Consider the following 13057-nt stretch of genomic DNA (forward strand, 5'->3'; position numbering starts at 1 on the left):
AAATAGCGATATTTATTTTAGAGATCGTTTTTAATTTTTGAATAACCGAAAGTGAGAGGTTATTCTGAATCTGAATAAAGGGAAAAAGGCCATTTAAAAAAAATATATATATATATATTTCACCTTTATTTAATTCTTGAACATGGGGTGAGACATTCTTACTAATCTGCTGGAGAACCAGTTCAGATTTAAGTATAACTTTTGTATGACTGAAGCCTTTAGTGAGAGGTCTAATGCTTTAATATTTAATCATTTCTGCCCTCCAAATTCATATTCAGTATATAAATAGGCCCGTTTAAATTTTTTGGCTTGCCGTTCCAAATAAAATTGAATATTTCTGCAAATAGGTAAACTGGGATATGACAAAAGAGTTAATCAGGGTGATTTTTTTTTCACGAATAGACAGGTATTTTCCTTTCCACGGCAGAAAGAGCTTATCTATTTTTGCTGACTTTCTATTCAAATGTATTGTAGTGAGCCTCTGACTGTAGGCCTAGTGCCGCTTTGATTGGCTAACAAAAACAAGCTACATGTGTGAAGGCGCCTGTCTTTTTATGGGGTGCATGTCATAAAAATGACTTTTAAAAGTAGTTTTATTAAATTAAGAATTTGAAATGTCATGGTATATCCTTGTATGCAGCAATGTAACATGGATATTTAATTTTAAAAATAGGCCTGTAATGTTTTCTTATAAAAATGAATACTCACACAAGAAATCAAATACGAATGTCTGTTCAGATATCCAAATATTTCAGTAACCGTGCCCATCCCCAGTTGAGAGTAAACAACCTAAGTACAGGAGTGTTCTCGCTGAAGGTTGAGAGTTGGCAATTTAGCTCATTGCCCTTAATGGAGGCTGAAGTGCAGAGAGTTGATAGCCATCAATGAGACTGGCTTAACTATGATATATCTAGTTTAGCAGAAGGTCCTGGGATTTGAACCCACTATCCTGCCGTTACAAGTGCCAGGCTGTACCAACTGAGCTGCATAGGACCTCTGTTACTCATTTAACCAGCCAGCCAATTAGCCAGTCTACAAACCATTTAGGCAGTGAGTCAGCTAACCAGCCAGTCCTCCAGCCAGCCAGCAGCACTAAGTGAAAGTAAGATGACTGATACTGACTTAGCCTAGCACTCTCTCTTAGTGGTGCTGGCAGACTGGGTGCCTGAAAGGTTCACGGACTACCTAAATGGCTGGCTGGTTGACTGGCAGGGTGCCTGATTGGTTGGTCGACTGGCTGGGAGGTTAGCTGGCTGGTTGACTGGCAGGCTGTCTGGTTGGTTGACTGTGATTGACTGGTTAGCTGGCTGTCTGGCTAGTTTGTTGGCTGGCTGGCTGGTTGGGTGGCTGGTTGACTAGCTGGTTGGCTGGCTGGCTGACTAGCTGGTTGGCTGGCTGGCTGGCTGGCTGGCTGACTAGCTGGCTGGTTGGTTAGCTGGCTGGTTGGTTAGCAGGCTGGTTGACTAGCTGGCTGGCTGGCTGGTTAGCAGGCTGGCTAACTGGCTAGCCTGTTGGATATCCCAGGAGGCAGCTGGTGTTTGCCCAGGAAGCAGGCTGTCTGCTGGGGCCACTGATGTGGTTCTCCTTCCCCATGGTGGTCCTCCACCACACACCACATCTGGTTTAGGTATTCTCTCTATCTCTCTATCTATCGAGCTGATAACCTAAAAGTTAATTGAGATTCAGACACTTCCTAGAAGACGGTGTTTGGACTCCTCTCATCAGATTGTGGGTGAGATCTTTGAGTTGAGTAGCTCTGACCCCTGAGATGTAGGCTACCCCACACCAGGGTTTCACCAGTTTTTATTTTGATGTGGGCACTAGTGTTATTTTGCTGAGAGATATGAAGTAGGTTGTGTGTGTGAATCTGTTTCCAGGAAACTGGCCCGATATGTTCCATTTGTGAATCACCTCAACTCCCAGTTTAAGTGACGTCATCATCGCAGTTCTCACAAGCTTCTCTATCAACAGCCAGTCCAGTGTGTATTCTGAACACTCAAGTGTGGTTGAAGAATAGCACACCTTTCCCTTTCATTGAACTGTTGAAGGACGGGACTCAACCTGCGTGCCAAACAGGACACAGGCTAATTGTTGGTGTTGTTTTTAGGGGGGGAAACTGCCTGGCTGCACAAAGGCACCGTTGTCTGAGGAAGTGAGGTCACTGTGAAAGCCCTGGGTTGTATTCATTAAGGGAAACAGTAGCAAAACCTTTTGAAACTTTAAGCACCCCTTGTTTTTCTGCCGAGCGCATTTGGGGGAGTTTGGTGACCGCTTGTGGGAGTATAAACCTATCCTTAGGGGATACACAGAGACACAGCAGCAACCGTTTCAACCCCAGACCACACACACACACACACACACACACACACACACACACACACACACGTGTGGGTGTAGTTATCCTTTATTGCAGGGGGCACTAGCCAGAGACCGTTGTTTGGTTAGCGGTGTTTCTGTAGCTCTCATGAGATTTCTAAGCAAATGGCCACTGGATTGATGCAAATAATCATGGTATCATTCTGCCAGCTAGGCATAGGCTGCTTTGTAGTTAGCTTTAAATTGAGAGAGTTTTTGGGAAAGCCTTTCCATCTACCAGCAGATGGTTATCATTAGCATCATCGCTAACGGCTACACTAAGTGTAGACTAGACATAAGAGCACCACAACACAGACACGCATTCCTGAGCCCTTTCAGAAAGATGCAGGAAAATACTAATCACTGGTGCATTTTCTTCATGTCTTGTGAGTCACATGGGCAATTTTTAAGGAATGTTCTAGTCCAATACATTTTTGGAGTATTGTTTAATTCAGGTTTAATGTCTGGATTCCATGCTTGGTGCAACGCAGATTTAGTTTTTTCTAGGGCCCTATTTGTGTGTGTGTCTTAAAGGGTGTGTGGTGGTGTAACTGTCAGTGACTTCCTGTTCAGTGTAAGGTGAGACCTGAGAGATCAGGTGACTTCCTGATGTTGTGAGCTGTGTTGTCCACGTGTGACTGATCTCTCTCTCTCTCTCTCTCTCTCTCTCTCTCTCTCTCTCTCTCTCTCTCTCTCTCTCTCTCTCTCTCTCTCTCTCTCTCTCTCTCTCTCTCTCTCTCTCTCTCTCTCTCTCTAGGGTTGCGGCGGCGACAACCAACAGGCACATGCAGGATGAGGAGGCGGAGCTGAGGCTCAGCTGACCCCACCCCTTTAGTGTGACCTCCCTCCTACCCTCACCCATCCATCCAGCCAGCCGGGCCCATGTTCTCTCCAGAGCAGGAAAATATCTCCCCCTCCTCCACCTCTTCCTCCAAAGTGCCAGTGAAATATGGAGAGCTCATGGTGCTGGGGTAAGGAGCCAACCACATTATAACACTTCACCACTTAGTTACTAACTCAGATCCTTATGGCTGTTCCTCTATGTTGATGATACTAACTCAGATCCTTATGGCTGTTCCTCTATGTTGATGATACTAACTCAGATCCTTATGGCTGTTCCTCTATGTTGATGATACTAACTCAGATCCTTATGGCTGTTCCTCTATGTTGATGATACTAACTGGCCTCCAGGCTGTCAGGTAGATGATTATAACAGTAGTGTTGGTCTCCAGACTGTCAGGTAGATGATTATAACAGTAGTGTTGGTCCTGGTCTCCAGGCTGTCAGGTAGATGATTATAACAGTATGTGTTGGTCTCCAGGCTGTCAGGTAGATGATTATAACAGTAGTGTTGGTCCTGGTCTCCAGGCTGTCAGGTAGATGATTATAACAGTAGTGTTGATCCTGGTCTCCAGGCTGTCAGGTAGATGATTATAACAGTAGTGTTGGTCCTGGTCACCAGGCTGTCAGGTAGATGATTATAACAGTAGTGTTGGTCCTGGTCTCCAGGCTGTCAGGTAGATGATTATAACAGTAGTGTTGGTCCTGGTCTCCAGGCTGTCAGGTAGATGATTATAACAGTAGTGTTGGTCTCCAGACTGTCAGGTAGATGATTATAACAGTAGTGTTGGTCTCCAGGCTGTCAGGTAGATGATTATAACAGTAGTGTTGGTCTCCAGGCTGTCAGGTAGATGATTATAACAGTAGTGTTGGTCCTGGTCTCCAGGCTGTCAGGTAGATGATTATAACAGTAGTGTTGGTCTCCAGGCTGTCAGGTAGATGATTATAACATTAGTGTTGGTCTCCAGACTGTCAGGTAGATGATTATAACAGTAGTGTTGGTCCTGGTTTCCAGGCTGTCAGGTATATGATTATAACAGTAGTGTTGGTCCTGGTCTCCAGGCTGTCAGGTAGATGATTATAACAGTAGTGTTGGTCCTGGTCTCCAGGCTGTCAGGTAGATGATTATAACAGTAGTGTTGGTCCTGGTCTCCAGGCTGTCAGGTAGATGATTATAACAGTAGTGTTGGTCCTGGTCACCAGGCTGTCAGGTAGATGATTATAACAGTAGTGTTGGTCTCCAGGCTGTCAGGTAGATGATTATAACAGTAGTGTTGGTCCTGGTCTCCAGGCTGTCAGGTAGATGATTATAACAGTAGTGTTGGTCTCCAGGCTGTCAGGTAGATGATTATAACAGTAGTGTTGGTCTCCAGGCTGTCAGGTAGATGATTATAACAGTAGTGTTGGTCCTGGTCTCCAGGCTGTCAGGTAGATGATTATAACAGTAGTGTTGGTCCTGGTCTCCAGGCTGTCAGGTAGATGATTGTAACAGTAGTGTTGGTCCTGGTCTCCAGGCTGTCAGGTAGATGATTGTAACAGTAGTGTTGGTCCTGGTTTCCAGGCTGTCTGGTAGATGATTATAACAGTAGTGTTCGTCTCCAGACTGTCAGGTAGATGATTATAACAGTAGTGTTGGTCCTGTTCCAGGCTGTCAGGTAGATGATTATAACAGTAGTGTTGGTCTTCCAGGCTGTCAGGTAGATGATTATAACAGTAGTGTTGGTCCTGGTCTCCAGGCTGTCAGGTAGATGATTATAACAGTAGTGTTGGTCCTGGTCTCCAGGCTGTCAGGTAGATGATTATAACAGTAGTGTTGGTCCTGGTCTCCAGACTGTCAGGTAGATGATTATAACAGTAGTGTTGGTCCTGGTCTCCAGGCTGTCAGGTAGATGATTATAACAGTAGTGTTGGTCCTGGTCTCCAGGCTGTCAGGTAGATGATTATAACAGTAGTGTTGGTCCTGTTCTCCAGACTGTCAGGTAGATGATTATAACAGTAGTGTTGGTCCTGGTCTCCAGACTGTCAGGTAGATGATTATAACAGTAGTGTTGGTCCTGGTCTCCAGGCTGTCAGGTAGATGATTATAACAGTAGTGTTGGTCCTGGTCTCCAGGCTGTCAGGTAGATGATTGTAACAGTAGTGTTGGTCCTGGTCTCCAGGCTGTCAGGTAGATGATTGTAACAGTAGTGTTGGTCCTGGTTTCCAGGCTGTCTGGTAGATGATTATAACAGTAGTGTTCGTCTCCAGACTGTCAGGTAGATGATTATAACAGTAGTGTTGGTCTCCAGGCTGTCAGGTAGATGATTATAACAGTAGTGTTGGTCCTGGTCTCCAGACTGTCAGGTAGATGATTATAACAGTAGTGTTGGTCCTGGTCTCCAGGCTGTCAGGTAGATGATTATAACAGTAGTGTTGGTCTCCAGGCTGTCAGGTAGATGATTATAACAGTAGTGTTGGTCCTGGTCTCCAGGCTGTCAGGTAGATGATTATAACAGTAGTGTTGGTCCTGGTCTCCAGGCTGTCAGGTAGATGATTATAACAGTAGTGTTGGTCTCCAGGCTGTCAGGTAGATGATTATAACAGTAGTGTTGGTCTCCAGGCTGTCAGGTAGATGATTATAACAGTAGTGTTGGTCTCCAGACTGTCAGGTAGATGATTATAACAGTAGTGTTGGTCTCCAGGCTGTCAGGTAGATGATTATAACAGTAGTGTTGGTCCTGGTCTCCAGGCTGTCAGGTAGATGATTATAACAGTAGTGTTGGTCCTGGTCTCCAGGCTGTCAGGTAGATGATTATAACAGTAGTGTTGGTCTCCAGGCTGTCAGGTAGATGATTATAACAGTAGTGTTGGTCCTGGTCTCCAGGCTGTCAGGTAGATGATTATAACAGTAGTGTTGGTCCTGGTCTCCAGGCTGTCAGGTAGATGATTATAACAGTAGTGTTGGTCCTGGTCACCAGGCTGTCAGGTAGATGATTATAACAGTAGTGTTGGTCTCCAGGCTGTCAGGTAGATGATTATAACAGTAGTGTTGGTCCTGGTCTCCAGACTGTCAGGTAGATGATTATAACAGTAGTGTTGGTCTCCAGACTGTTAGGTAGATGATTATAACAGTAGTGTTGGTCCTGGTCTCCAGACTGTCATGTAGATGATTCTAACAGTAGTGTTGGTCCTGGTCTCCAGACTGTCAGGTAGATGATTATAACAGTAGTGTTGGTCCTGGTCTCCAGGCTGTCAGGTAGATGATTATAACAGTAGTGTTGGTCCTGGTCTCCAGACTGTCAGGTAGATGATTATAACAGTAGTGTTGGTCTCCAGGCTGTCAGGTAGATGATTATAACAGTAGTGTTGGTCTCCAGACTGTCAGGTAGATGATTATAACAGTAGTGTTGGTCCGGTTCTCCAGACTGTCAGGTAGATGATTCTAACAGTAGTGTTGGTCCTGGTCTCCAGGCTGTCAGGTAGATGATTATAACAGCAGTGTTGGTCCTGGTCTCCAGGCTGTCAGGTAGATGATTATAACAGTAGTGTTGGTCCTGGTCTCCAGGCTGTCTGGTAGATGATTATAACAGTAGTGTTGGACCGTCTCCAGACTGTCAGGTAGATGATTATAACAGTAGTGTTGGTCTCCAGGCTGTCAGGTAGATGATTATAACAGTAGTGTTGGTCCTGGTCTCCAGGCTGTCAGGTAGATGATTATAACAGTAGTGTTGGTCCTGGTTCCAGGCTGTCAGGTAGATGATTATAACAGTAGTGTTGGTCCTGGTCTCCAGGCTGTCAGGTAGATGATTATAACAGTAGTGTTGGTCTGTCTCCAGGCTGTCAGGTAGATGATTATAACAGTAGTGTTGGTCTCCAGGCTGTCAGGTAGATGATTATAACAGTAGTGTTGGTCCTGGTCTCCAGGCTGTCAGGTACATGATTATAACAGTAGTGTTGGTCCTGGTCTCCAGGCTGTCAGGTAGATGATTGTAACAGTAGTGTTGGTCCTGGTCTCCAGGCTGTCAGGTAGATGATTGTAACAGTAGTGTTGGTCCTGGTTTCCAGGCTGTCTGGTAGATGATTATAACAGTAGTGTTCGTCTCCAGACTGTCAGGTAGATGATTATAACAGTAGTGTTGGTCTCCAGGCTGTCAGGTAGATGATTATAACAGTAGTGTTGGTCTCCAGACTGTCAGGTAGATGATTATAACAGTAGTGTTGGTCCTGGTCTCCAGGCTGTCAGGTAGATGATTATAACAGTAGTGTTGGTCCTGGTCTCCAGGCTGTCAGGTAGATGATTATAACAGTAGTGTTGGTCCTGGTCTCCAGGCTGTCAGGTAGATGATTATAACAGTAGTGTTGGTCCTGGTCTCCAGACTGTCAGGTAGATGATTATAACAGTAGTGTTGGTCCTGGTCTCCAGGCTGTCAGGTAGATGATTATAACAGTAGTGTTGGTCCTGTTCTCCAGGCTGTCAGGTAGATGATTATAACAGTAGTGTTGGTCCTGGTCTCCAGGCTGTCAGGTAGATGATTATAACAGTAGTGTTGGTCCTGGTCTCCAGGCTGTCAGGTAGATGATTATAACAGTAGTGTTGGTCCTGGTCTCCAGGCTGTCAGGTAGATGATTGTAACAGTAGTGTTGGTCCTGGTCTCCAGGCTGTCAGGTAGATGATTGTAACAGTAGTGTTGGTCCTGGTCTCCAGGCTGTCTGGTAGATGATTATAACAGTAGTGTTGGTCGTCTCCAGGCTGTCAGGTAGATGATTATAACAGTAGTGTTGGTCTCCAGGCTGTCAGGTAGATGATTATAACAGTAGTGTTGGTCCTGGTCTCCAGGCTGTCAGGTAGATGATTATAACAGTAGTGTTGGTCCTGGTCTCCAGGCTGTCAGGTAGATGATTATAACAGTAGTGTTGGTCTCCAGGCTGTCAGGTAGATGATTATAACAGTAGTGTTGGTCCTGGTCTCCAGGCTGTCAGGTAGATGATTATAACAGTAGTGTTGGTCCTGGTCTCCAGGCTGTCAGGTAGATGATTATAACAGTAGTGTTGGTCTCCAGGCTGTCAGGTAGATGATTATAACAGTAGTGTTGGTCTCCAGGCTGTCAGGTAGATGATTATAACAGTAGTGTTGGTCTCCAGGCTGTCAGGTAGATGATTATAACAGTAGTGTTGGTCCTGGTCCAGGCTGTCAGGTAGATGATTATAACAGTAGTGTTGGTCCTGGTCTCCAGGCTGTCAGGTAGATGATTATAACAGTAGTGTTGGTCCTGGTCTCCAGGCTGTCAGGTAGATGATTATAACAGTAGTGTTGGTCTCCAGGCTGTCAGGTAGATGATTATAACAGTAGTGTTGGTCCTGGTCTCCAGGCTGTCAGGTAGATGATTATAACAGTAGTGTTGGTCCTGGTCTCCAGGCTGTCAGGTAGATGATTATAACAGTAGTGTTGGTCCTGGTCACCAGGCTGTCAGGTAGATGATTATAACAGTAGTGTTGGTCTCCAGGCTGTCAGGTAGATGATTATAACAGTAGTGTTGGTCCTGGTCTCCAGACTGTCAGGTAGATGATTATAACAGTAGTGTTGGTCTCCAGACTGTTAGGTAGATGATTATAACAGTAGTGTTGGTCCTGGTCTCCAGACTGTCATGTAGATGATTCTAACAGTAGTGTTGGTCCTGGTCTCCAGACTGTCAGGTAGATGATTATAACAGTAGTGTTGGTCCTGGTCTCCAGGCTGTCAGGTAGATGATTATAACAGTAGTGTTGGTCCTGGTCTGCAGACTGTCAGGTAGATGATTATAACAGTAGTGTTGGTCTCCAGGCTGTCAGGTAGATGATTATAACAGTAGTGTTGGTCTCCAGACTGTCAGGTAGATGATTATAACAGTAGTGTTGGTCCGGTTCTCCAGACTGTCAGGTAGATGATTCTAACAGTAGTGTTGGTCCTGGTCTCAAGGCTGTCAGGTAGATGATTATAACAGCAGTGTTGGTCCTGGTCTCCAGGCTGTCAGATAGATGATTATAACAGTAGTGTTGGTCCTGGTTTCCAGGCTGTCTGGTAGATGATTATAACAGTAGTGTTCGTCTCCAGACTGTCAGGTAGATGATTATAACAGTAGTGTTGGTCTCCAGGCTGTCAGGTAGATGATTATAACAGTAGTGTTGGTCCTGGTCTCCAGGCTGTCAGGTAGATGATTATAACAGTAGTGTTGGTCTCCAGGCTGTCAGGTAGATGATTATAACAGTAGTGTTGGTCCTGGTCTCCAGGCTGTCAGGTAGATGATTATAACAGTAGTGTTGGTCCTGGTCTCCAGGCTGTCAGGTAGATGATTATAACAGTAGTGTTGGTCCTGGTCTCCAGGCTGTCAGGTAGATGATTATAACAGTAGTGTTGGTCCTGGTCTCCAGGCTGTCAGGTAGATGATTATAACAGTAGTGTTCGTTTCCAGGCTGTCAGGTAGATGATTATAACAGTAGTGTTGGTCCTGGTCTCCAGACTGTCAGGTAGATGATTATAACAGTAGTGTTGGTCTCCAGACTGTCAGGTAGATGATTATAACAGTAGTGTTGGTCCTGGTCTCCAGGCTGTCAGGTAGATGATTATAACATTAGTGTTGGTCTCCAGACTGTCAGGTATATGATTATAACAGTAGTGTTGGTCCTGGTTTCCAGGCTGTCAGGTAGATGATTATAACAGTAGTGTTGGTCCTGGTCTCCAGGCTGTCAGGTAGATGATTATAACAGTAGTGTTGGTCTCCAGGCTGTCAGGTAGATGATTATAACAGTAGTGTCTGGTCTCCAGGCTGTCAGGTAGATGATTATAACAGTAGTGTTGGTCCTGGTCTCCAGGCTGTCAGGTAGATGATTATAACAGTAGTGTTGGTCCTGGTCTCCAGGCTGTCAGGTAGATGATTATAACAGTAGTGTTGGTCCTGGTCTCCAGGCTGTCAGGTAGATGATTATAACAGTAGTGTTGGTCCTGGTCTCCAGGGTGTCAGGTAGATGATTATAACAGTAGTGTTGGTCCTGGTCTCCAGGCTGTCAGGTAGATGATTATAACAGTAGTGTTGGTCCTGTCCAGGCTGTCAGGTAGATGATTATAACAGTAGTGTTGGTCCTGGTCTCCAGGCTGTCAGGTAGATGATTATAACAGTAGTGTTGGTCTCCAGGCTGTCAGGTAGATGATTATAACAGTAGTGTTGGTCCTGGTCTCCAAGCTGTCAGGTAGATAATTATAACAGTAGTGTTGGTCTCCAGGCTGTCAGGTAGATGATTATAATAGTAGTGTTGGTCTCCAGGCTGTCAGGTAGATGATTATAACAGTAGTGTTCGTTTCCAGGCTGTCAGGTAGATGATTATAACAGTAGTGTTGGTCCTGGTCTCCAGGCTGTCAGGTAGATGATTATAACAGTAGTGTTGGTCTCTCCAGACTGTCAGGTAGATGATTATAACAGTAGTGTTGGTCCTGGTCTCCAGGCTGTCAGGTAGATGATTATAACAGTAGTGTTGGTCCTGGTCTCCAGACTGTCAGGTAGATGATTATAACAGTAGTGTTTGTCCCTGTCTCCAGGCTGTCAGGTAGATGATTATAACAGTAGTGTTTGTCCTGGTCTCCAGGCTGTCAGGTAGATGATTGTAACAGTAGTGTTGGTCCTGGTCTCCAGGCTGTCAGGTAGATGATTGTAACAGTAGTGTTGGTCCTGGTTTCCAGGCTGTCAGGTAGATGATTATAACAGTAGTGTTGGTCTCCAGGCTGTCAGGTAGATGATTATAACAGTAGTGTTGGTCCTGGTCTCCAGGCTGTCAGGTAGATGATTATAACAGTAGTGTTGGTCCTGGTCTCCAGGCTGTCAGGTAGATGATTATAACAGTAGTGTTGGTCCTGGTCTCCAGACTGTCAGGTAGATGATTATAACAGTAGTGTTCGTCTCCAGGCTGTCAGGTAGATGATTATAACAGTAGTGTTGGTCCTGGTCTCCAGGCTGTCAGGAGATGATTATAACAGTAGTGTTGGTCCTGGTCTCCAGACTGTCAGGTAGATGATTATAACAGTAGTGTTGGTCCTGGTCTCCAGGCTGTCAGGTAGATGATTATAACAGTAGTGTTGGTCCTGGTCTCCAGGCTGTCAGGTAGATGATTATAACAGTAGTGTTGGTCCTGGTCTCCAGGCTGTCAGGTAGATGATTATAACAGTGGTGTTGGTCTCCAGGCTGTCAGGTAGATGATTATAACAGTAGTGTTCGTTTCCAGGCTGTCAGGTAGATGATTATAACAGTAGTGTTGGTCCTGGTCTCCAGACTGTCAGGTAGATGATTATAACAGTAGTGTTGGTCTCCAGGCTGTCAGGTAGATGATTATAACAGTAGTGTTGGTCTCCAGGCTGTCAGGTAGATGATTATAACAGTAGTGTTGGTCCTGGTCTCCAGGCTCTCAGGTAGATGATTATAACATTAGTGTTGGTCTCCAGGCTGTCAGGTATGATGATTATAACAGTAGTGTTGGTCCTGGTCTCCAGGCTGTCAGGTAGATGATTATAACAGTAGTGTTGGTCCTGGTCTCCAGGCTGTCAGGTAGATGATTATAACAGTAGTGTTGGTCCTGGTCTCCAGGCTGTCAGGTAGATGATTATAACAGTAGTGTTGGTCTCCAGGCTGTCAGGTAGATGATTATAACAGTAGTGTTGGTCTCCAGGCTGTCAGGTAGATGATTATAACAGTAGTGTTGGTCTCCAGGCTGTCAGGTAGATGATTATAACAGTAGTGTTGGTCTCTCCAGGCTGTCAGGTAGATGATTATAACAGTAGTGTTGGTCCTGGTCTCCAGGCTGTCAGGTAGATGATTATAACAGTAGTGTTGGTCCTGGTCTCCAGGCTGTCAGGTAGATGATTATAACAGTAGTGTTGGTCCTGGTCTCCAGGCTGTCAGGTAGATGATTATAACAGTAGTGTTGGTCCTGGTCTCCAGGCTGTCAGGTAGATGATTATAACAGTAGTGTTGGTCCTCTCCAGGCTGTCAGGTAGATGATTATAACAGTAGTGTTGGTCCTGGTCTCCAGGCTGTCAGGTAGATGATTATAACAGTAGTGTTGGTCCTGGTCTCCAGGCTGTCAGGTAGATGATTATAACAGTAGTGTTGGTCCTGGTCTCCAGGCTGTCAGGTAGATGATTGTAACAGTAGTGTTGGTCCTGGTCTCCAGGCTGTCAGGTAGATGATTGTAACAGTAGTGTTGGTCCTGGTTTCCAGGCTGTCTGGTAGATGATTATAACAGTAGTGTTCGTCTCCAGACTGTCAGGTAGATGATTATAACAGTAGTGTTGGTCTTTCCAGGCTGTCAGGTAGATGATTATAACAGTAGTGTTGGTCCTGGTCTCCAGACTGTCAGGTAGATGATTATAACAGTAGTGTTGGTCCTGGTCTCCAGGCTGTCAGGTAGATGATTATAACAGTAGTCCTGGTCTCCAGGCTGTCAGGTAGATGATTATAACAGTAGTGTTGGTCCTGGTCTCCAGGCTGTCAGGTAGATGATTATAACAGTAGTGTTGGTCCTGGTCTCCAGGCTGTCAGGTAGATGATTATAACAGTAGTGTTGGTCCTGGTCACCAGGCTGTCAGGTAGATGATTATAACATTAGTGTTGGTCTCCAGGCTGTCAGGTAGATGATTATAACAGTAGTGTTGGTCCTGGTCTCCAGACTGTCAGGTAGATGATTATAACAGTAGTGTTGGTCTCCAGACTGTTAGGTAGATGATTATAACAGTAGTGTTGGTCCTTTTCTCCAGACTGTCATGTAGATGATTCTAACAGTAGTGTTGGTCCTGGTCTCCAGACTGTCAGGTAGATGATTATAACAGTAGTGTTGGTCTCCAGACTGTTAGGTAGATGAT

At 45.1% G+C, this 13057-nt stretch overlaps 1 protein-coding gene across 2 annotated transcripts in view; it reads left to right on the forward strand.

The window, feature by feature from the left end:
- LOC106569858 (E3 ubiquitin-protein ligase pellino homolog 1) overlaps positions 1-13057 on the forward strand; it is a 68828-nt gene that overhangs the window by 20872 nt on the left and 34899 nt on the right. For both annotated transcript variants that reach the window (XM_045687263.1, XM_045687264.1), the window contains exon 2: positions 3113-3326. In XM_045687263.1, the coding sequence (XP_045543219.1) occupies positions 3238-3326 (89 nt within the window). In that variant the 5' untranslated portion in view covers positions 3113-3237. The remainder of the gene's footprint in view (positions 1-3112; positions 3327-13057) is intronic.

Source organism: Salmo salar, chromosome ssa01, assembly GCF_905237065.1.
Source record: "Salmo salar chromosome ssa01, Ssal_v3.1, whole genome shotgun sequence".
NCBI lineage: Eukaryota > Metazoa > Chordata > Actinopteri > Salmoniformes > Salmonidae > Salmo > Salmo salar.